The sequence below is a fragment of the Trachurus trachurus genome, assembly GCF_905171665.1.
Source record: "Trachurus trachurus genome assembly, chromosome: 17".
Taxonomy (NCBI): Eukaryota; Metazoa; Chordata; class Actinopteri; order Carangiformes; family Carangidae; genus Trachurus; species Trachurus trachurus.
The window spans coordinates 18,913,237-18,937,779 of NC_139900.1; the positions used below are offsets into that span (position 1 = coordinate 18,913,237).

General features: G+C 40.1%; 1 protein-coding gene across 2 annotated transcripts; it reads right to left on the reverse strand.

Moving 5' to 3' along the window:
• Positions 1-846: 846 nt before the first annotated feature.
• On the reverse strand, positions 847-23,330 carry LOC311000984 (polypyrimidine tract-binding protein 2-like). Of its 2 annotated transcripts, XR_014596119.1 has the most exons (18): positions 23,239-23,330; positions 18,855-18,876; positions 18,206-18,257; positions 17,726-17,889; positions 17,469-17,540; positions 17,169-17,240; positions 16,925-17,083; positions 16,197-16,307; positions 15,735-15,903; positions 14,296-14,373; positions 12,401-12,513; positions 8,328-8,361; positions 5,961-6,053; positions 5,697-5,813; positions 4,365-4,464; positions 4,172-4,249; positions 2,389-4,045; positions 847-2,330 (listed from the first exon to the last, which is right to left on the reverse strand). XR_014596119.1 is itself a non-coding variant. In XM_083991917.1 (17 exons), exons 1-17 carry the CDS (start codon positions 23,244-23,246, stop codon positions 3,916-3,918), a joined length of 1,572 nt encoding a protein of 523 aa, XP_083848043.1. In that variant the 5' UTR covers positions 23,247-23,330; the 3' UTR covers positions 847-3,915. The 2 variants fall into 2 exon arrangements, 1 of the variants encoding a protein (XP_083848043.1); XM_083991917.1 differs by having other exon boundaries at positions 847-4,045.
• Between the last annotated feature and the right edge of the window lie 1,213 nt (positions 23,331-24,543).

Sequence of the window (24,543 nt, forward strand, 5' to 3'; positions counted from 1 at the left end):
AATTAATCATTTGTTTTCATTATTCTGAATTTGTATGCCATTATGTCACCAAATAATTTCCAGGAGATTGTAGTTCAGTACAATAGTGCATAATAATCAACCCAAATAACTTCAGACCAGACCAAACCCAGATAAGTAAGATAAATATATTTGGTAACACTTTATAATGAGTACACACTTTTAAGCATTAGTTAAGCATGAATAAATACTGAATTCTTAATTCATAACGCATGAATACTCATTAGTTTGTAGTTTATAATGTTAGTAGTAGTAATACTGTGTTTATAAACTATATACCGATGAGTATTCATGCGTTATAAATGAAGAATTCATGCTTAACTAATGCTTAATAGTGTGTACCTACGGTACTATGAAGAGTTACCATATATTTCCATACAATAGCTTCCATTTCCCATACTTTCCCAGACCTGGCAAAAAGTATAAAATCAAATTCCATACTTTTCCATACTTGCGTAAAGGAATGCTGTACAGGACTGGAACGATACACAGCACAGCACCACTGGTTGGAATTGAACCTGGGGACGCTGCAGCAAAGACTGTAGCCTGTTCATGGAGCACTTGCTCTACCAACTGAGCTATGACGCCCTCCAAATGGCAATTTAGTCCTTTGTTACTGTGAGCTTAATAAATCAGGCCTTTTGTCTCTTTCTTTTGTTAGTTGTTGTGCATTATTTTATTTTCTATTACTTATCTGTTATATATTTTTTGTATTATTTCTATATTACTATTAATAACATATATATGACTTGGTGTTTGCTAGTAAGTGTAGGAGGAGCAGAGCAGCTCAGAGAGGGAGGTGTGAGGAGATGAGAGCAGAGACAGAAGTGAACAAAGTGAGAGAAGTTTATTGACAGGTGGACAGGTAAGACAGATGAGAGCAGAGGTCTGAACCCAGTCCAAACACACACCAACACACACAGTTCAACCTGGGCTCCTTGGTAGAAAAGTCATGTTTAATTTGTGCTAAATTTTTGAAATCTCATGACAAAAAGAATAAAATAAAATAAAATAAAAGCAGAATTCAAGTAAATCATTTACAACAGTCCTCTAAGAGACTTTGGACACAACTCTCAGTTCAAACACGGACACACTCGTCTGTGTGAGGTTCACATCTAGTTTTAGAAAATTAACAAAATGTGTTTCTACAGGTTTTAAACACAGGATCAACAAACGGCACCAGTCAAATGAAATATTTAAAGACACAAACGTTTCAATAGTAATATCAGACCACAGACTAAAGGATCATGTGCGTTGGTCCCAACAGGCCTCCTCTTATAATCAGAGACCCATGATGAAACCTTGTCTCAACAGAGAGCAACAGTATGCATCCTCTGTATATACTGTATGTGTGTGTGTGTATGTGTATGTGTGCACACCAATGGTTTTCAAAAGACTGGTTTAGGATTTAAACAGGAACACTACAGATGGCTTTATTCTTCAAAGAAAAGAAACTCCGCCTTCAACATTATTACAAAGAGTTAATGTCCATACATTCCAGGTTATTTAGTAAAGGAAGATTGGGGAGCTCTCAATTGTCCTCTACAAGCATCATTAGCATCAAATAATGATTCACATTTCCCACAATGCCTTTCAATGTCCCCACTGACCGGCCATGATGAGCCTGATGCTTTTAATCAAATGGGCTTCACGTATAAACAACCTCAGAGTGATTGTTCACAGTTCACAAAAAGTGTCTCTTGAAACTGGAAACGGCACCACACGCAGTTTACTCTGTCTCCTGTGGTACTGAGGTTACACCTGCTGTCTAAACCTCCTCAGTGATTGTTTGAAGCGCAGCGATAGTTTCTCTTTTTTTCTTTTTTTTGAAGCTGCACACTGTTTTAAGTGTAGTTTGCTAAAAATGACCCACCAGGTGCAGGTAATGTTACTGTAACACTGGTCATATTTTACACTGTAGATGAGAGGAGAGAGCAGAGTGAATCACACACTGCCCTACCTTCACTTGAATGAGGAGTTCAAGTCCTCAGTTGTTTTTCTGTCATGAATAAAACAAAGAGCAAGAACAAACAGGACGAGGTCTGAAGGAGTGAATCAGCACATTGAAGATGTGTGTCTCAGAAACTGTCAAACACTGATCTTCAAATGACTTGAGGACATGAGAAATGAGGAAACTGGTCATGTGAGATGTTGCACTGGGGTTACTGCCTTTGAGTTTATTTGTGTCTTATCTTTGTTGCTTTTTAAAATTAAATTTCAAAAATGGTCTGGCTATATCTCTAAAAACTTCCTCAAATAAAGTTCCTTCCCACCCATGAGCCGATTGCTACCAGTATTCATCAGAAGCCTTACTGATAGTTGACAAAATGAAGAAAATAAACGTTAGACACACACAACAATGTGCACAACTTCATACCTACGTACCTGTGGATTGAAAAAGGGAAAAAAGCTAAAGGGTTCAGTCTCACTTGGTAAATGCCACGTGTAGGAAGTTACATTGTCAGGTAATGATTCCAAAATAGGGTTTGTTTTGTTTGCTGTGTGTCAGCCATCCAATCACTTGGTAAGAAAGACAGAAGTCTTATTAATCCAAGCAATATTATTGCAATTTCATAGCAATGAGACACTTTGCTTGTAATGGACAGAGGTTCATAAACTTGCTTAATGAAATAAGACCCAGAATGCAAATCTCTGGGTTTACAATGATTTTTTTGTGTATTATGGAATTCACTACCAGAGTAAATGAAATTTTGTATTTTCTTCCGACAATTGACCTGGAGGTATCCAGAATGTTTAAGCTCTGATAACTCACAATATTCCATGTGATGATCCAGGGTCAGATTTAGCTGGTGTAAATACAGCATCATCCTGAATGGGAGAAAACTGTGATAACCCTGATGGGTTTTTTTTTTTTTTCAATTATATTTTGTCATTCATAGTAAGCTGTAACCATGGTTTTAACAAACAGGTCAGTTGTTTTCTGTTTCAGCATCCTGAGTAAATTACAATGGTTAGAGAATCAGAAGAAATTTGATTTTAATAACATTAATTCTGCCAATTTATGTTAGGGACATGGACACCCTATAAAAATAACAGTCATAATGGGAAATCTTGCTTCAGATTTGAGGTCACAATTCATAAATACTAAAACTCATGTTCAACTGTTGTGTTTGGGTGCTGAAATGAAAGGGTGGATTATTTATCTTGCTGATTTAGTTTAGACTGAACTTCAAATTAATCAAAAAAGGACGTTTTTTTGTTTTGTTTTGTTTTAGATCTGAGAAATACAGTAAACAACACATACTCAGTAAATCTGTTGATCTTTGAAATATTCATTTCCTTTCTCCCTGGATGATTTCTGATTGTTGTTGCTAGGCGGTCGAGAGTCAACACAGATAAGACTGAGGCCAGTGGACGACCCTGACATGTGACCGACAGACTGAAGCACTTTGAAGTTAAATTTTCTCTAACAATGGTAATGGTTCACAGCTGGATGGTTTTGTCCACTAACAGAGAGAATAACATACACAATGCCATTTGACTCTATCTAAGGCCTTCTCAGTGTCCAGTATAGAACACAGTTGTCACTGAATGCAGTTAGGATGTTGCTTTTCTTGATTGATATTTAGTTCTTGTCATGTATGATGAAAGGCCTGTCTGTTCTTCACATCCACTCCATCATTCTGAATGATCACTGGAGGATGGTTTCCTAATCTCAATGCACTTTCTCAACGGCCACATTTTCAGAATGTGCACAGTCTGTGGCTTTGAAATGTTTAATTGACATTTAGACACATTTTGTGTGTTATTGTACTACATAATTTAAGGTTTGGGGCTAGCACAGAAGAGGTTAACAGAACATAGTGAAGCGAGGAACATGGGAGTGACTTCCCTCGCTCGTGCTGGATCCTAAGGCTTAGGAAGTGGCTGTGAGGGTTAGATGGTGGATTTTGAAAAGGAAACTTTTAGATGGTGATTCCCTCCCATATCATAGTTGTGAAGATCCATCAGTGCTTGGATGGCCTCCTCTACTGATGTCATTTGGATCAAGGCCATCTTCCGGTCTCTGATGGAGGAAGAGACAATTAACCATAAATGTTCAAATATCCAGTCTGTGTGAATGGTTCTATTTACGTCTTAAACTGCAGACATTTTAGTGTCTTAAAGAGCTTCACACTCAATTGTTTCTTACTGGAAGAACTTGAAGGCCTTTACAGTTCCTCCGCTGTTAGAAAACAGAAGACGCAGATCATCCTCTCCAACACCATCCCTGGACATAAAGACAAACTATTTACAGTCTTGAAGTAAAAACAGCATCAAGTCAAATTGCTACGCTAATCAAGTCATTGTCCAACTGACACGACAAGGGGAGTGAGGTGTATTACCGGACATTGGAGAGATGAAGTGTCGCAGAAGGAGGAAAGATATTCTGGAAATTCTTCGATCCAGGTTTCTTAAAACGATGAAGTGGAGAGCCAGAAAAATCTGTCCAACAGAAACAAAACATGAATATCATTAAAACGTATTATTATTATTATTATTATTATTATTATTATTATTATTATTATTATTATTATTATTATTATTATTATTATGTACTTAAACACTGTACATTGTTGCTTATACTCAACAAGATATCTATCAAGCTTGAGAAATCAAATAAAACTGGGGTGAGAAAATACTCCACATTAAGAGACAAATCAAATCAGCAGACACATCACTCTAGCAGATGTCCAAAGCTGGGGCCTACATTACCCACGGTGCAACTCAACTGGCCACACTGAGGCTGGGAATTCCTGTGTGTGCTCTAGCCACTAAATAAAAACAGGAATTTGATGTGGAAACCTGTGGTCTATGCACCATGTACAAACAACACAGTCAAAGGGTTTTTCCAGGTCTGTGAACGACTGTCTGATTTCTAACTCTACAGATGTACATGACTTCTTCCTTCTTCATTATCTGAAATGAGTAATTCTGGAGAGCTAAGACATTCAACATCAAGACAAATATTACATACACAAATGAAAATTTGCTATGATGCTGCATTGACTTCAAAGGGACAGTTTTGTCCTTGTGAATGTTACATCTCACTAATGCAATCCTCATCTGGGCTGAGGAACAAACTAATTAGATGTTGATGGTGAACAAATTCAATTACTTCATATGGCCAAATTTCACACAAATGGTTAATACTTCATATGATTGTGGATAAACAAAAAAAAAAGGACTGTGACTAGAAACCAGTCAGAGTATTGGAGGTAGACAACTGTGAGGCAGTACATCTAGTTTCAAATGCACTACTGTTTTCAATTTTGGGAGAAATGTTGTCGGTAGTTGATAGAATAAAACAAAAATGTTTTAATTTCATTTTACTCAAACACATACCTATAAATAGTAAAACCAGAGAAACTGATCATTTTGGGAGTGGTCTCTTAATTTTTTCCAGAGCTGTATATACTAAAAGAAGAATTATAAGGCTACGAAAACCAACAAATTATATTTTATAGCGATTTAACACTTACTGTATACTAATATATTCATGGGTAGTATATTCAAATTTTGCCAATAAACCTTGACAATTGTTACACGCTGGACCTTTAACCTGTAATGAAGAAGGCTCTTTTTATAAGACAGTTGATGAACAATAAAGATTCACAATCACAACTGAACACATAATGCACTCTTACACAACCTCCAGAGTGCAGATGTCCTCTTACCTTTAGTTAACAGCTGGTCATCCAGTCCTTCTCTTGGTAAAGCCACAGTTTGATGTTTGGACAGCGTCACTCTCATCACTTTACCAAACACCTTTTGACCATTCAAGTGGCTCATAGCTACAGGAGAGAAAAAAAGAGAAAAAAATAAAATAATGTGACTGTGCACCCTCCAAACATTCATATACCTGGAACTGCAAGTTTCAGCATAATCAAACTTCAAATCTCTATTCATCCTGTCGATGAGTGTGATCAGTTGAAACTCACCCAGCTGAGCCTGGTTTCCATCGGACAGCTGGATCAGAGCACTGTCCTTTTTGTTATAGAGGATCTTCACCCTCTGGACATCACCATAGACTCCTGAAGGCAGAGAGAGAGAGAGATACAGAGAAGGAGAGGGAGAGAGAGACAGACAGAGAGAGAGAGAGATACAGAGAAGGAGAGGGAGAGAGAGACAGACAGAGAGAGAGAGAGAGGCAGACCAAGCAAGGGAGAGAGCAAACGACAGATAGAGCAGGGTAGAGGAGTAGATAAGGCAGAGGACAGAACAGACAGAGCAGGAGAGATGAAGCCGGCGAAGATAAAAAAGGGAGAGGTGTGAAGGATGAAAGGAATAAAGTTAGTGCCAGAACGACAAATGAATAGAAAAGATGGAATCTTCTGATTTGACTTGAACTTGAAACTCAATCAAACACTTCTGTGTAACCAAGTAGGCTGAGCAGTGAGAAAAGTCAGGACGCCTCGGCCGACTGTTGGTGTTTAGACATAACAGCATGTACACCGGTGGTCACATATCCAACTCCATTAGGTGATTCAAAATGTAACTATGGATGGACAGTGTAGGAGAGGAGACACGTCAAGGATGTGTACTAACCTAAGACAGAACATACTATGTGAGGAAACATGGGCAGTAAAGACCTTGATCAGATGTCCTGAATAAGATAAAACTGGTCCAGCAAGTGGAGGGACACGTGTAGAAAAAATACTGGGCTGCTCTAATGGGATCCTTATGAGTTTAATTTAGGTAAGTGAGTGGAAGGTAATCCCAACTGCAATGTTGTAGAATCAGATGAGAGGGTGTAGTATGACTGCACATGATTAATACAAAATATAGAGAAAGAAGAAAACAGAAAGGAAGAGACGCAGAGGGTTTAAAAGCTAGCATGAGTCTTAGCGAGGTAAGTGGAATATAGTGCCCAACTTAACCAGTACTGTGGTGAGAACAGAAACACTAAAATAATCCTCATGTCACTGGGAGAGTGGAGCTTCCAGTGTTGTACATAAAACCATTTCACAGACAGTTTCCTGACACTAGACTCCAGACAGATATCTGAGCATCAAGTGACAGTGGTCTTTATTTCTTTCCGGCCGTCTTGCAGAGAGTAGAAATGAAAAGACGACACTTACAGATTGTTCTCGGAATAGAAAACAACACAAGAGAAATGAGAATGTCTGAGAAGAGGTTTGTCAGCATCTAATCTTAGTGAATCAGGTATAAAAGGTTAAGTTCAACATTTTGGCAAATTCGCCCATATGCCATAATCCCTATAGTCATAGCAGTATGTTCGTTACCTTTAATTGTCGGTGCAAGCAATTTTTAGAGCGGCGGAGCAGAGCCGTGAGCTGCTCAGAGCTACACTACATAGGTTGGTTTCCCTCATCAAACTCATCAAATACACAATCCAACAACTCCAAAACGCTCTGGTGGACAAGTTGTGACCTGCACATTCACCACACTGTGAGATAATAACGGAACGTTACATTACGCATCAGCGGTTTTGCATGAATTTACCTCTAAAACAACTCCGTCTCGTAACGTTCCATTATTATCTCATAGCGTGGTGAATGTGCAGGTCACAACTTGTCCACCAGAGTGTTTTGGAGTTGTTGGATTGTGTATTTGATGAGTTTGATGAGGGAAACCAAGAAATCCCATTAGCCTCCGTAGCGTAGCGCTGAGCAGCTCACGGCTCTGCTCCACCGTTCTAAAAATAGCTTGCACCAACAATTAAAGGTAACAAACCTACTCCTAAAACTATAGGGATTATGACAATGGGCCAATTTGCCAAAATGTTTAACGAAGTAACAGAGCAGAAACACAAACTTCTGTTGGAGCCGAACCCTTCCTGCTTTATTAATTATTTCACTCAGCTAAGTCTCATAAAAATATTTGACAGTAGCTATGAAGTTGCTGACTGGATAATCAATCACTCCTCAATATCCATTCTCATCAAATCAATCTGAGACTCGATTTGGAAGTTTTACAGCACGTTTTCGTCTGAGGAGCTGATTTAAAAACTCCAGAAAGCCTCATGATGCAGTTTAGGTAAATTTACAGCTACAAAAGCTCTCCAGCTTCATCTCCTGGTTTGGACAACACAAATGATTTTGGTGTCTTTGTTCTCATCACTTAAGAGGTAAGCTGACCAAACACAAAGTCTCTCAGGCTTGCTATGTTTTAATGTAGAGACAGGTGTACATTTTACTTCTGCAGAGTACAATACGATAGAAGGAGGCTTGGAGACACAGATAGATATAGAGGAATAAGCGTGTCCACGACATCACTGAAGAAAGTGAACAAAATAGGATTAACAGAGAGAGATATACAGATAGAATAGTAGAGGTTGAACATACCGAAGAGGGTAAAGAGACTTTGAGGCGTGACCATCTTTAGAGAGAGAGACCGCAGAGCAGAGGACAGGAAGAGGAGGAGCAGAGGAGGAAGAAGAAGGAGAGACGAAGGTAGAGATCAGACCGCCCAGCGTTGGACGAGGGGTAGGTGGTGGTTTCCATGATGAAGAGGAGTGGAGCAAAGATGGAAGGCATGGGGGGGAGGGGGGTTTGGAGAGTGGATCAAAATGGCAAAGCCAAAGTCAGGTTAGACCAGAGTAAGAAAAGTGAAGTGAGGAAAAGGAGGTGAAAGAAAATAGGAGAGGAGGGGGGGGGGCATACATCAGAGGGGGGAGAGGTTTAAGAGAAGTGTACAACATTAAAGGATGTATGACCAAAAGGAGAGACAAATGGAGAGAAAATAAATGTGTGAAGGAAGGAGCAGAGGAGGGAGGGAGGGAGGGGTGGGGAAGGGACACAAAAACCAAAGCAGAGGTCAGTAAACAGAGCATCAGTGGGACATCAACGGAGTCTGAATGATTGCTGGTTTGTTTCCAAACACACACACACCCACAGCCTTACACACTCTCGCACGCAGCTCTTCCAAGTTTTGTTACACACACGTACACGTACACGCACACCGTGCTGGATGCATTTCTCGGTGAGGAAAATAAAGGATGGGAGGAAGGTAGAAAATAATGCTTTTAAGAATGGATGGGTGGATATATCAGGGAATAAACAAGTGAATGAAAGACTGAGTGGCAGGAGATCAAACCAGAATTGGGCGGTACCATGACGCAGATGGCCGACCAGATCACATGTAACGGGAGGTCGGTGTTGGCAGGGTAACTGAGCTGTCTATGGCTGGCAGATCACAATAACACATGTACAATTACATGTGAGGGAATTGTTGATGAATAATAAAATGCATCTTTAGTTTGATTACTTTAATGGAAAAAGATTTACTTTTAAATCAGTAGGTTTGAATATTAAATATCTTTTGACTCGGCAGGCTGTCCATCGCTCCATGAGACCTGTGTCATGGCAAAAAACCTTTGAATGGATCATTCAATGTCCCATGTTATGAGTCCATTGCTGACAAGACTTTCATTTTTGGGACATGTTAACTTACAAAATCACTGCCAACAAAACTGAAAATCTGTGATATTCGTCTCCTGTCGGCGTGAAACAGTTAGCCTGGAGGTGAACAAGCCACAAAGCAATGTGTTCATTTCCACCAAAAAGAGGTTCAGTCTGCTGCGACAGGGCAGGTGTTCAACCAACGTGACATTTGGAGTCCAGCTCAGCTGCAGCTGTGCTGTAAATGAAGGACATGATACCCCATCAAAACTGCCAGATGTTTGGACTGTTAAAGGGATGTTTCAACATTTTGACAAATTCGCCTATTGCCATAATCCCTATAGTCTTAATCTAGTCATTACCTTTAATTGTCAGTGCAAGCTGTTTTCAGATCAGCGGGGCAGAGACATGAGCTGCATGGTATTACCACGTTTCCCTCCTCAAATACACAACTCCAAAATGCTCTCGTGGATACGTTGTGACCTGCACATTCACCGCAATATGAGATAATAATGGAACGTTATAAGACAAAGTTGTTTTCAGTGCAATTTGTAGCTGGAACTACATTGGAGACACGGCTGCTGGGCGGAGTGATTTCAAAAGCAAGTAGTTCTGAGTATTTGCTTCATGTGTTGTAATGTTAAATTACACGTTATAATTTCATAGCATGGCGAATGTGCAGGTCACAATTTATCCACAAGAGTGTTTTGGAGCTGTTGGATGGTGTATTTAGTTTGATTAGGGTAGGGCTGGGTATCAATCAAACATTTTCAATACCAGTACCGATACCGATACCTTCACTTCGATACCGGTTCCTGAACGATACTTTTTTCGATACCAATTTTTATAACATCAGTTCTAAAAAAAAATGAAAATTACATTACACATCACGGTACAAATCTTGAGTTGTATTTTTCTATTCCAACCAGCAGCTTTTCTAAGGCTCAACAGGTAGATCACCCTGGCATGTGTTACAACTTCATTGCAGTTAGATCAATTTTGCAACCTGAAAATATTAGGAAACCACTTTCATACATAATTTTTGTAGTTGACACATTAAGGTTTTTAAATAGGCTAAGGGTTTCTGATTTGTTAAATGCAAAACGTGTTACTATTGTCCCTGGTCTCCCCTAAACATGACTGTCAGGTAGTCCCATTAAATAAAAAAAAATAAAAAAGTGACTATGTGGTGGCCACCGGCCGTGTTGTGACCCTCCAGGACACAGAGATGGTTGGTCCGCCCCTGTGTACAGCTACACTACTTGCGCTCCAGCATTTTGCAGGCAGAGGAAACGCTGCTCTGACGTCTGCTCCCTCGTGTGCAGTTGCACGTCGCGGAGCCGCACATACACATACAGAGGCAACATAAAGAGGCAGGAGGGACTGATAACATGAAATAGCTGAGAGCATAATCTGTATGTGCGCGTCGCCAGGCCGCACGGAGAGGCAGCCTCTCGGGAATTACGTCAAACGCAACAAAATACCGGAGTTTTCTGTGCAAAGCGCCAGTCAATTAAAGCACATGAAGAACAATCAAAACCGGACGTTTTCAATATATATTAAAAACCCGGACGCCCGGACAGGACGTGAAGAGGAACAGGTCACCCGATGCATGCAGCAACTACGTAATGTTACAGCTGATCACCGGCAGCATTATCAGATCTTGATCACGTGATTAACCTCCGGGTATCGAAACTTGGCACCGAAAGACGAGGCATGTTTTGATACTCGGTACTACCGAAGCGTTTCGGTCGGTACCACAAAAGAACCGAAGTTCGGTACCCAGCCCTAGATGAGGGAAACGTGGAAATACCGTGCAGCTCGCGTCTCTGCCCCGCCGATCTAAAAACATCTTGCACCGACAATTAAAGGTAATGGCTATGACTATAGGGATTATGGCAATAGGTGAATTTGCCAAAATGTTGAAATATCCCTTCAAACTCTTTCAGCTGGCTCTTGTTTTTAATCAACTACTCTCCCAAACTGGAATTAAAGTCTAACAAGATATCAGCTCTTATAGCGATGCTACCTGGTAACAGAGCTCTGGATGAAAATGACTAACAGATGCTAGCCTGCCCACTTGAGGACACAGGTGATGAAAGAGTAATTGAAAAACCACCACTCTTATTCAACACTCACAACATGAAAACCGGCCACACCGCACTCCTGAGCACAGGAGTTATCTGCTGCTACCAAGTTCATCGGCTTCTAAATGTGACTGTATGATGTTGCCAAGCAGCCGGGACACAGCTGCTGTACCGAGACTTTACCAGAAGGGGGCGGAAGTGTGAAAACCACCACTCCACTATGGAGTCCCTCTCCACAGGGGGGTGAGAGGGACAAAGACAGAGAGAGAGAGATAGGAGGGCTCTGACAGAGAGATGGAACACACAGAAACAGGTAACAGCTACAGCAGATAAAGAGATACACTGGACAGAGCAGGCACACATTTACATCCAGAGAATAATCTGAGAACTGACAAGAGACACAGAAATCAGAGATAAAAAATATACAGTTGTAGCACAGGTTTGGCCACAGATGGGCAAACTATGTTGACTTTTGAAGTGGAAGTAAGTAAATATGATGCCTGTAAAAAAAAAAAAAAAGATACTAAAGATATAAAAAGGTAATATCTTCAAATGTTAATTATCTGTATCTTTAGTGCATTGAATAAAAAAATAGAAAGAACATCAGCATAGGTTTGTGAAATCGATTTTGTCCTTTTTGCAGATTTTAAACTTAATTTTAACGCAATATAACTTCAGTGCTTAAAAACTTTAGGATCCACAAGTTGTGCTGTAAAATGAATCCATCTTTGGATTTCACATGGTGGAAGACGCATGATTAATCATGCTGTAAAGTGGACTAAGCACACATCCAACCACACATGCACACAGGAACCATCAGTTACTCAAGAAAATCATTCAGCTGTGTCTGTTCAGTGTCTGAGATCAGTTACTCTAAGTAGAGTTTGGAAATGGCGAGTCAGAGTTGAGTTATATTTCAGGTGAGTGTACCTCTTCGTTTAGGTTGGATGCCAACAGGACTCCTGACACTCCGGACCCCGACAGAGCAACACGACCTGCGGCTGCTGCTGCTGCTGCCGCTGCACTCAGAGGACTGATGGCTCCTGTTTGGACAGAAGAGACAAGGAGCAGATCAGACCCACACATGGGACAGCAGAGAACTACATGGGTTTACAACTATGGCTATATTAAAGGGATACTTCACCCAAAATCGATAATCCACCAATTTTCTAGTCACCGTCATGCCATCGAAGGGTTTGGAGAACTTTTGGAGTCATCAAAAATGCTTTTGGAGTTCCAGGGGGGGGGGGGGGTCCGGCTGGCAACAGATTTTCATATAATGGCGGCGGAACGAGTTCACTTTTGAATCGTCCAAAAACACACACTATGAAACATCCAAATACCTCCATACTGCTCGTCTGTACTGACCCAAGTTTCCTGAAGCCGCCACATGAAAAAGTTGTTCGGTAAAAATTAACTTGATTCTTCTTTTTTTTCTCCCAGTGGCTCTGTTGATGTTTGTATGCATGCGCGAGATTTGCTGTGAGATGTTCTTCCGTGTTGACATCCATGGACAACTTCTTCATGTCAGGGCTTCAGAACACCTGGATCAGTACGGATGAGCAGTATGGAGGTATTTGGATCTTTAATAGTGTGTATTTTTGGACGATTCAAAAGTGAGCACTTACGGTATATGAAAATCCGTTGCCAGCCGGACCCCCCCTGGAACACCAACTAAAAAATTGGTGAATTATCGATTTTGGGTGAAGTATCCCTTTAAGTATCCCTTTAAGCTCACTTTAAAAGAAGAACCCTAATCAATAATTGACTCTAAATAACAGAAATAGACGCAATAAACAACTTTGTTTAACATCTACCCAAGCATGCAACCACACAGGAATATATGAATGAAAATCAAAAGAAAAAAAGAAACCCAAGTTAGGGATGGTGATGCGTTTCATGACAATGTGTAAATGTTTAATGTATAAATTTGGTGGTTTATTTTCGTTAACCTTCATTACTGTTTGAAATACTACCAAACAGGCCTCAATCTTCAGTGTAATGATATTAATATCTACAGGTACATTGGAAAAGTTGTATTTGGTAGGTGGGTATAAATGGTCAACAAAGTGTGTGAATGGCTCTAATCTTTTGAAGACTTATTCTTATCTACCACAACTATGTAGCTCTGTGAAGATGGGGAGTAATAGGCTGGTGGGATTTCAAAACAGATTTTTCTATGTCAGTGGAAATGTGATGTAATTTACAGCTACATAAAACAAACTAAAAACACAGACTAGTATTGCAATCATACATAAACATGACACATATAAAGTAATTGTGACAGCAACACAGAAAGGACGAGACATGTGACATGCCCATTTTAGCACAGTCACATAAGATATTTCATTTAAAAGTGGTGATGATAAAAACTGCTGAGTAATAACATACATGACTGACATGACTTAATACTTACTAATAATAGAAGGATTGAAGTCCCAGAAACACTTTTAAGACTTCTACAGCTGAATTTAGAATACTTAATGCTGACCAATCTTCAGAAATAAAAATCAATTCACAGCCTTCAGAAGGTGGTTAAAAGGTAACTGAAGAGCCTCAGTTTGTACTAAGGCTCAGATTAAGACCTGTACATATTAATGAATTGTAAATGCCCACAGCTGCTTTCATTTGCACCACTTTTTGACATGAAAATATCTCACTGCAGTTAATTCAGGCTGGTGACTGACAAGCAGGGAGGTAAACGATGTAGATGCCATGAAATGACCAGCCAGGAAGATTAAGATCAACAATCTTAATGTGAGTGGTAGAAAATGCTAACAGAGTGATGAAAAAACAGAATAATGAAAAAAGAAAAAAATAGGTACCTCCACCCTGTGACAGGGAGAGAGACGATGAGTAACCTCCTCCACTAGAGTAGGAAGCTAGTGCTCCAGATGGGGTACCTACAAGACATTGACATACTACGTTTATACCACAAAATACATATCTAACCTCTCACTCTTATCCACTATAATTATCACAATAAACCAAAGTGTACAACATTCACAGATTAGATTACACAAAGCTGAATTTGTTTGTTGTAGGTTGTTCTGGTTTAAAGTCCCCCTAAAGAGGCATTTTATTAAATTTGTAAAAATGCTCTGCTATGACTATTTTTTGATTAAAATTTCTTTCCCCACAAAGAAGTTGCTTAAAATAACTCCCAATCTACTATTTCTCCCTCATTGAAAATCCCAGGTTCTATGAATATTCATGAGTATGCAAATGTGTCATGACTTGCGCCCACTGGGTTGCTCGGTAACAGTGGGGGCAGGGGAGACGGAGGGGCGATGTCAAAACATATAGCTCGTACTGAGATTCAAACCCTGGTCTCCCGCATTCAATGCGGCGACAATACCTCTCGGCCACGTCAACCACTGATACTACTGCTGAACATCTAGCTGAATAAGTAGATGTGAAGTGTCACCATCACAGTGAACAACAAATGAGATGCAAAAAAAAATCTGAGGGATTGGTTGCTATCTTCTGACGTATTAATCCCGACTGGGTGCTGGAAAACTGAATCCAACTTTTTCAGACTGTGGCTTTGAAACTGCATTTTCTAATCTAAAATGCTCAGTTGTGGCTGCATTATTAGTGACTTCGCTGCAGATATGTCTTGTAGCAGAACCCAAACACTACATTGACATGTTCATAATTTCAAAAAATAAATATATTTTTGGTTTAGGGGGACTTTAACTTAGGGCTAACTTACAGAGCACTAGAGAAGTCTGGACGGAAAACAAATGTTTAATTTATCCTTAAAACACAAGTACACAATTCTGGAGTCAATCTTAAAATAATGTGTCTGAACACACTCTGTCAGGGAATTTCATAGGAAAAAGACTAAGTATGGAGGATACCTACTTTAACTTCAGAAACTTGTTAGTGATCTCTTTAGTAGGATGTCTAACTACTTTAAGACTGATGAACTGTCATAAAACTATGTCTATGTACATGACTCCTACTCTTGCTGTTAAATGATTTGAGATGGTATTTCACATGGCACACCATTCATTGTAATGCACAAACGGAGGCAGAGTGGAACGGGTGAAGATGTGTTGGTTGGAGTGAAGCTGTAGTTTTCTCAGGAGAACTATCTTTGAGACAAGACACAACTAAAGAGCACAGCTGGCAAAAAAATGGCCCTGGGGGAGAGAGGGTCTTTGTTTCACTGCATGGAAGGGGCCATGGGTTTTACAACACTGTAAGGTGGTCTGGATACCCTGGAGGAAGGTATGAATGGATGTGGTGGTATATTTACCCAATAAAGAATGATCCTTGTTGGTTGCCTCTCCGTCTCCAGTGGGAAGGTCAGGTCTCGTATAATCTCGACTCTTATCGTTGTTGTATTTGACATTGAGGTTGACCAGTTTACTGAAGTCTATCCGTAAAGTACAGCATGAGTTATAGATGTTCTGTCCATCCAAAGACTGGTGTGAGGGGATGCAAGAGGGAGAAATGTGTGTTAACAACAAATACATGTAAATGTATGTAAATAAACAATGTTAAGTGAACTTTTTGCATTTATGTATAAATTTGTCTTCAAATAAGGTTCAATCTTCATACAAGTTACGGTAATGAACACAATATGATATGACAAACATTGACACTCCTCAGGTAACAACATCAACAAAAACTGATTCAGGTCAGGAGTTCCTAGAGTTCAACCAAAGATACTCAATCTAACAAAAATACACACACACACACACAGCTGAGCCATTACCAGTTTAGCTTGCTGTGCGTTGACAGGGTCACTGAACTGCAGCAGAGCCTGAAACTGGTTGTTCTTGGTGAAGGTGATGATCTTCATCACTGTCCCAAATTTACTGAAGATCTGAAATAGGCAAATTCAGACAGAATTAAAAAGGGAATAATACAGAAGCATTGCCAAGTTTTCCATACAGTCTAGTTTTAAGCTATGTGACATGAATATCATCACCATAGAGGTCATCTAACATGGGCTCAGTACTTTCAAAGTTGAGTCATTTCTCACAGATGCATCAGCGAGGGAGGGGCTGGGAAATCTATACCTACTTATCATGTGCTTGTACCTCATTGGTTCATGATTTCCTCTTACAGCAGTTTCTGTTATAAAACCTGTGTCTGATGTGAGGACACTGTTCTACAAACACGGTGGTGGACGTTGTACCTGTGTCTGGTTCAGATGTTGTTTTACTGACTGAAGTTTACAGATGACCTGCTTTATTCTCTGTGTACAGTAATGTAGCTAAAAAAAGAGAAGTGAGACCACTCTGGATTTTGTCGATTACTGTATGAACTCATCTGAATCCCAGAGGCAGCCCTAATTGACATGTTCATTTCCTCTCTCTTCTGTTTTGCTATAAAGAAGCTGTTTCCGTTGCCAAGATGATTCAGACAACAGGAAAAAGGCAAAACATTGACTAGACCATGTCTTCCAGCCATGTTGGTGGACTTCAGTAAAGGTTTCACCTGCTGTAGAACGTCCAGTGTCACAGGATAGAACATGTTGTCAATAATAATTCGCAGCACAGGGCTGGGGGGCGGAGCCAGGTCCAGGACTCCTGGGTCTGAAGATGGAGAGCTTCCATCCTGAACTGCTGACACTGCCTGCAGAACTGCCTGGGCTCTCTGGAAACACAAAACATCCCATCTGAATCAGTTCAACTGTCTGGTTTGACTGAAACATAAGTGTAAAAATACTGTATGTGTGTACCTGGTTCAGAGCAGAGTCTGTTTTCAGTTCCTTATGGTTGGAGTACTGGATGAACACAGGTGTATTTCTGACCTACATAGAATGAGGTCAATATTATAAACAACTCAGTTAGTATACCCACAACAAAAGCACAGAGTGGTCAACTTGTCACTGCCATGCCATGTGTTGCCATGTTTGCAGAATTCCTGTGTTGATTCTCATGACATTCCTGACGCAAGCAGTGAGAAAATGCCAGCTTTGCTTTTGCAGCCGGAAATAATAATAATATGCAATTTGAATGGTGACTGATGTGTTTCAGACCTGTGGTGTGACAGCTGTGTAGTAGTTCACCATGGTGATGGCTGCTTCCTCTGTACCTAACTCCAGAAAAGCCTAGAAAAACACATTGAAATAACTTGAATAACAATCATCATCAGAACAAGTTCTGTTTTTCTTTGTTTTTCTTGTTTAGAAAAAATATCCAACTGAGCTTCAACATTGTTTTGATTACTTCAGTGATATTCTATTATCTTCAGCAGTCTGAATATGTGACAGTATAGAGTTTTGTTATAGTTTACCTGATTTTTCCCCTTCAGCATCAGTATGTTGGTGACTTTTCCAAAGGGCAGCCCCAGAGCAATGACTTCAGTCTCTGACACTTCATTGGGAAGTTTCCTGATGTGGAGAACTCTGGAGGGAGGCGATTCATCCAGGCGCTGTTTCTTACTGTCACTGCCATTCGCTGCACGTGGACACATGCACAACATGTTCAAAGTAAAACTGTCACATGACAAGTTAATTCATAAAAAGCACATGTGTGAATAATGATGATGGTTTTAAAAATATCCCGTTCCATATGTTTTCCAGCTCCTCCTCGTGGGTCATTTTGTTCTATGGCCAAATAGGACGGTACATCAAATTTCTCCATCATGCTCTTCACTGACTCTACCAGGGGAGTCCGACTAGTTGGACATTGAGCATCAAGGAGGGACCCAGATAAGATCACATGAATGATCAGACTTAATTATGGATTACTGCTTAGTTGTGGTTGATCTTACCGGTCATAGAATTGGGGCTGCTACCATACATGTTGAGCTCATCTGAGCCTCTCTGGAAAGTTGAGAAAAACAGAAAAATAAATTAAACTTTCATTTTATCTCAATTTTATGACAAATTCTAAACATGTTCATCATAAACACAGCTATGTGTAGTTATCAAAAGCAGCATTAACATACTGTATAATCCATATGCTTTACTGAACAAAACTGCAACAATAATCAAATGATATCTTGTTATTGCACACGTACAAAACATCATCAAAGGAAAGACAAAATTACAACTTGTCTCATCATGTATCATCCAACACATTCATTTGTTTGACCTATTGTATCCTAAAATCCAACAACTGCAAATCCAGCCTATTTTTCATGCCATGCCGACACAAATAATGTGCTAACACTTTATAAAAAGTACACACTATTAAGCATTAATAAATACTGAATTCTTCATTTATAACGCATGGATACTCATTAGTAGTTTATAAATAGTTAGTGCTGATCAAAGATGAGAAAAACATTTTTAACTGTGTTTATAAACTACATACTGATGTCATTCATGTGTTATAAATGATGAATTCAGTATTTAATGCTTAATAGTGTGTACTTATTATAAAGTGTTACTGAAAATATATAAAAAGAAACAACTTGCCTTCACACCAACCGCAACATCTCTGCCAGGGAGGAAGAAAAAAGAGAAAATAAAATACATTCAATTACTTATCTCTGAAGAAGTTGGTCAGAGTACAGTCTAAACAACATATTGTGGCATTTTATTCAAATGTGTACCAACTCAGCTCAAGTTTAAATCAAGTAAATAAAATACAGTAAATTACTTTTTGGTTCTTAATGTACAGAGCACATGGAGCCAACTGATGGTTTCACAGGTTCAATACTTCAAAAATAATTCAATACATGGATTTATGCAACCTTCATTTGCATCGTCCTGCTGTTGCCCACAACTATGGGGAAAGAAATGTAGAATGGTGCACAGGCCTAGATAACCAAAAAAATAATTCTTTCAGAAATATTACTAAAAGCTCAAAGCTTCTCCCACACAACATGTCCTGCTGGACAGTGCCAAGTTAGACTATGCTGAAGCAAAATTGTCACACATGCCACTTTTCTTCATGAGTGTGCAAGGTGAACGTGCACATGTTCTCCTAAGTGCATGATCATCATTGATTAGGCTGTTTTGATTCCTCTTCTTCATTGTAAAGTTATGCCAAGGATTTCACCAGAGTGGAGCTTGGTGTCTTTCAGTATCTTAATGTCACACTAGTATTCTTTAAATCTCACAATAAACCTCATCATCACTGAGGATACACAGCCATTAACGGAGCAAACAGCATCCCTGACCCTCAGTATAATCACCTTAAGGTCTCTGCGTGATGAGATGCTGACACCACACGGACAGAGGAACAATGAGTTCTTCAGAGCATGAAGGCCAAGTAAGAAATGCCATTTGTTCCCACTCTGCTCCTTCTCTCTGGCCGAGTCACTGTGGTTACCATGACACCTCGAGCCTGTGTGTCTCTGCAACTTTCTTCTGATGATCGTCAGTAACAGGATATTTTGTTTGTATCCTTTTACACAAATTATGAATATCATTATGCCTTTATTACCACAATCTGGTGACATCATTTTACATTTTTGCGCAACATAATTAAAAGGATATTTCAACATTGCCATAATCCCTATAGTTTTAGGAGTAGGTTCATTAGCTTTATTGTCAGTACAAGCAGTTTTGAGATTGGCGGGGCAGAGACGTGAGCTCTGCACGGTGTGCGGTATTTCCGGCTTTCCCTCATCAAACTCATCAAATACACAATCAAAGAACTCCAAAAGCTCTGGTGGACAAGTTGTGACCTGCACATTCACCACGCTATGAGATAATAATGTAACATTATGAGACAGAGTTGTTTTCGAGGCAAATGCGAAGCCAGAACTACATTCCAGACACGGCTGCTCAATAGAGTGACTTCAAAAGTGCAAGTAGTTCTGAATATTTGCTTGATGTATCGTAATGTTACATAATTAGTCTATACGTTATTATTTCACAGCATGGCGAAAGTGCAGGTCACAACTTGCCCACAAGAGCGTTTTGGATTGTGTACTTAGTTTGATGAGGGAAACGTGGAAATACTGTGTGCCTCCGCAGCGTTAGCTGAGCAGCTCACGTCTCTGCCCTGCTGATCTAAAAACAGCTTGCACCAACAATTAGTAATGAACCTACTCCTAAAACTATAGGGATTAGGAGAATTTGCCAAAATGATTAACTATCCCTTTATAAAGGACACAGTTTACAGAGGCTACAGTTTATTGGAAAAGGTGCAACCAAATCACGTGCTGGTGCACCAGTGCAACCAGTGGAGTTTGAGCCCTGTCAAATAAAACCTGTGAAAAACATCAGTGATGTTTGAAACATAATGCCACCCACACACACACTATCATGTTAGATCTATGAGGTCTCTATCGGTTAGCAATGTACATACATACTGTAAATCCATATTTTATGTGTGTATGACTACCACCACCACCAACCACCATTGCACATATCATTAAAAGAATTGCTAAAAAGCCTGACAGGTAGACTCCTTTTATTTAGCCTCTGTGGGCCCATTATTAAGGAAACTTAATTGCATACTGCCCCAGGCTGCTTGGTGATGGTCACTGGAGTTGTAATCACATGAAGGGTGACAGGTTGTTAAATCTCCTTGTGAGGCAAGAAAGGAGAGCATTGTGATGAGGGAATAAGTGCTGTCTTAGGCCTCCTCCTCTGTTGTGGGGAGGCTTCCAGACTCTGACATACGCCTTTTAAATCTCCTCCCTTTCCAAAATATGGATATGGTGGTCATAGGAGGAGCGTCTTGTCCTTCAGGTGTAGGTGAACTCCTGACTCTCCTCATGAAGTGTGGACCCCCCTATGTGGAGCCATGTGTTCAGTGTTATCTGGTCTCACAGATGAATAGGTCTGTGTGTGCACTCCTAGACTGCATTAGGGATGGCTACTGAAACCTGCTATTAAATAGATCCACCACGGTTCTGCTTCTGGTATTGAGAAATGAAGAAAATAGATTTCCTATTTGACATTGTGAGTCAAAAGTTCTCTCACACATTTTTATCTTAGCCACTCTGTTTCTGACTGAGATATCCATCTGCTGACTCTGCAGCTCTGTGTCACACTGGAGCACGGTACAGTACACACAGTCTGTGCTGTTAGTGACTTTGGCGGACATTATTAGATGTTTTAAAGTGGCAAGCATGCTTTTATAGAATCTATTGGTGCTGTCAGTGACTGTCAAGTGACAAGTACAGCTTTCCTTAAATTTGATTAAGATGAATGTTTTGCAAATGGTAGACTACACAAGGTTAGCTTTTATGATGTCTGTACTGTTCAGTTCTTGACACAGCTGTGGAGGTGATACATGTATTTTGTTTTAACCCTGGGGACATGGTTAGTCATAGGTTTATACTGGCCTACAATACATTTAGATTCCTTATTCTGTACTTTCCATCTCTGTTGCCCGTCTGAGGATGTAAACTGTCATATTACATTACAGCCTTAAAACTTTGTATTTCCAAAAAAAACAAAAAACATTTCCTTCATCATTTACACTACCAGTCAAAAGTTTGGAGTGGACACACTGTCTCTCATTCAATGGTTTTTCTTTTATTCTATCACTTTCTACACTGTAGATTCATACTGGAGATATCAAAACTATGAATGGACACATATGGAGTTATGTTGTAAACACAAAGGTTTTCATTAAAACCAAAGTGTTATCTGTCACCTGACCTAAACCCAACTGAGATGCTGAAGGCAAAACAGCCAACACGTGCTCAGCTCCTCTGGGAACTCCTTCAATAGTGAAAGCCACTCCAGGTGAAGACCTCATGGAGCTGATATAATGCCTTAATGTTTTGCAAATGGTAGACTACACAAGGTTTAAAGTTAGCTTTTATGATGTCTGTAATGTTCAGTTCTTGACACAGCTGTGGAGGTGATACATGTATTTTTGTTTTAGCCCTGGGGACATGGTTAGTCATGGGTTTATACTGGCCTACAATACATTTAGATGACTTATACTGTGACAACACATTACAGCATTAATACTTTGTATTTCCAAAAGAGTCTCTTTTTTTGAATCATATGGGATTAAAATCAATTATCAATAGTTTTTACGATCGCTATCAAACACGGATTTAAACACATCAGCCCCCTCCCAATCAAACACACTGACGACAGGTTGTCTGTCTGTCATCTATTCAGCCTCTGCCTCTGCCTTCCCTTTACACGCCTGTCATTCAGGACACGCGCAGCGCTCTGACACAAAGCGCGCGTTGGTGGTGTTGCGTCCGTTTCCCTGTTCATATGCTCTCCCATTCAGTCCTGATAAGATAACATCTGGACAGGGACAACAAAGGGACCTGTCTCGCCGGACAGTCACAGTATGTACTGACTGAGGTTTGTGCATGCTGAGTATTTGGCGTATGTATAACACCCCTCAGCTCCGCCCCGCTCAGCTACTGCCGCAAATAGAATCTAATTCAGTGGGAAACACTATAACACACAAGTTACAAATAGCTTGTTACAGTAAAAATAACCGGCAAAACGGACGCCATTTGTCCTGCAGCCATCCCCAGCACATACGCACGCACACAGTCGCCGCCGGCGGCTACATGGGGTTAATGAGACGTGAGCTAACGGTAACATGCAAGAGCAAAGGTGATACTATGATGAATTACAGTGTCACCTCTAATGAACAATTACACACTGCAAAAAAAATATGAACATGTAAATATGCTGTGGAGTCATGTTCTTGTGTGAATGTACATTTCCCAGTAAGCATGACAACAATAAAACCAGCACATATCTCGCTGGGAGTCGGTGTTGTTGTTCAGCTAACGTCATAATGAGCTAACAGTTAGCATGTGTCAAACTGAGCACGGGAAACGGCTCCTTCTGCCTGCGCCCCGTGCTCAGCTGCACGCCGAGCACTCAGTAGCTGTAAGTGTGATGTAAACTAATTTACCCGTCCATTGCAGCTCTTTGTCCTCTTCTGTCAGTCTGCTGTTTCAGCCCACTTCGGTGTCTGGACAGTGTGAGCAAAATGGGCGTTCTTCTTCTTCCTGACTACTAATGGCTCCTGGGAGAGGACCGTGAAGACAGGAGCGTTACCGCCACCTGCTGCTCAGGAGGCTGGCAGTCAGGGCCCGGCCGTGTTGTCGTTGAGCAATGATGAGGATAAATACAGATGAAAAAAATAAGTGCAATATAAAAGTGTAATTCAACATAAATCGGAGCAGCAAAAATAATAAAGAAAGGGAATTATAAAATTAGAATAACAAAAAAATGTGTGAAGTCCATGCTTAATTTCTTTAATTTCTTCTATTTTTAAGAGCCAAAATATAACTGAAATTCATTAAAGCAGAAGTAAGCGGAATATTTGTGTTATTTTTAAGTCTTAAATAGTTATATCTTCCGACAGCAATCACTTATATAGAGTGTTTGGTCTGAAACACGGGTCTGTCAGTCACTCTGCCCTGCTGTAAGCCGAGGAGAAAACTTTCCTTGTATCCTACAACCTTTATCCAATGAGGAGCGAGAACGGCATAAAGGGGCGGTCCTCTCTGTGTGTGCAGCCAAGGGATGCGCCTGAATGTGGTGACGTAGGGAGTGGACGAGGGCGGGGACTGCTAACTCCATCGGCTGACGGGAAGTTTGCCAAAACGACCGGATCGCTTACTTCTGCTTTAACAAACCCCAGGACAGAGGGTTTGCAGTTCAATGGATGTGGTATTTACCCAGCTGGGCAATGGTTGAGAATCTTATTTTGAAGGTTAATGTGAATCACAAGGTGGACATGAGGTGGTGTTTGCCAAAGTATAAACTTTCTGCAGTAAACAGAGCCTCCAGTAGCTAAGCTTTAAAATGTGTGGTGATAACAGACAAGACATGTCCATTAAACAGTTCCTCATCCACTGGACTCCTATGGCACTTGTATTTTGTTTAGTCTATTTTATGCAGCTTTATAATTTTATTTCAGAGGGAAATATAGGCCTATTGGTGGGCCTACTTTCTTTACTCTATATTGCCAGCACACACTACAACTGACAATACAAATATGGCAAGCATATGATCAGCGTATAAATATCACAGAACTGTTTAAAATAAGAGATAAGTAGGCTATAAAGCATTTAAATTACAAGCATCTTGGCAACTATAATGCCAAACTGTTAGGTGCAGATCCAGATTATTAAAGAGTAACAGAGGTTTTTAGATCAAGATCAAAATTGTTTTGTTTGTTGAAAAATGCCTTCTTGCCAACTTTAATTGT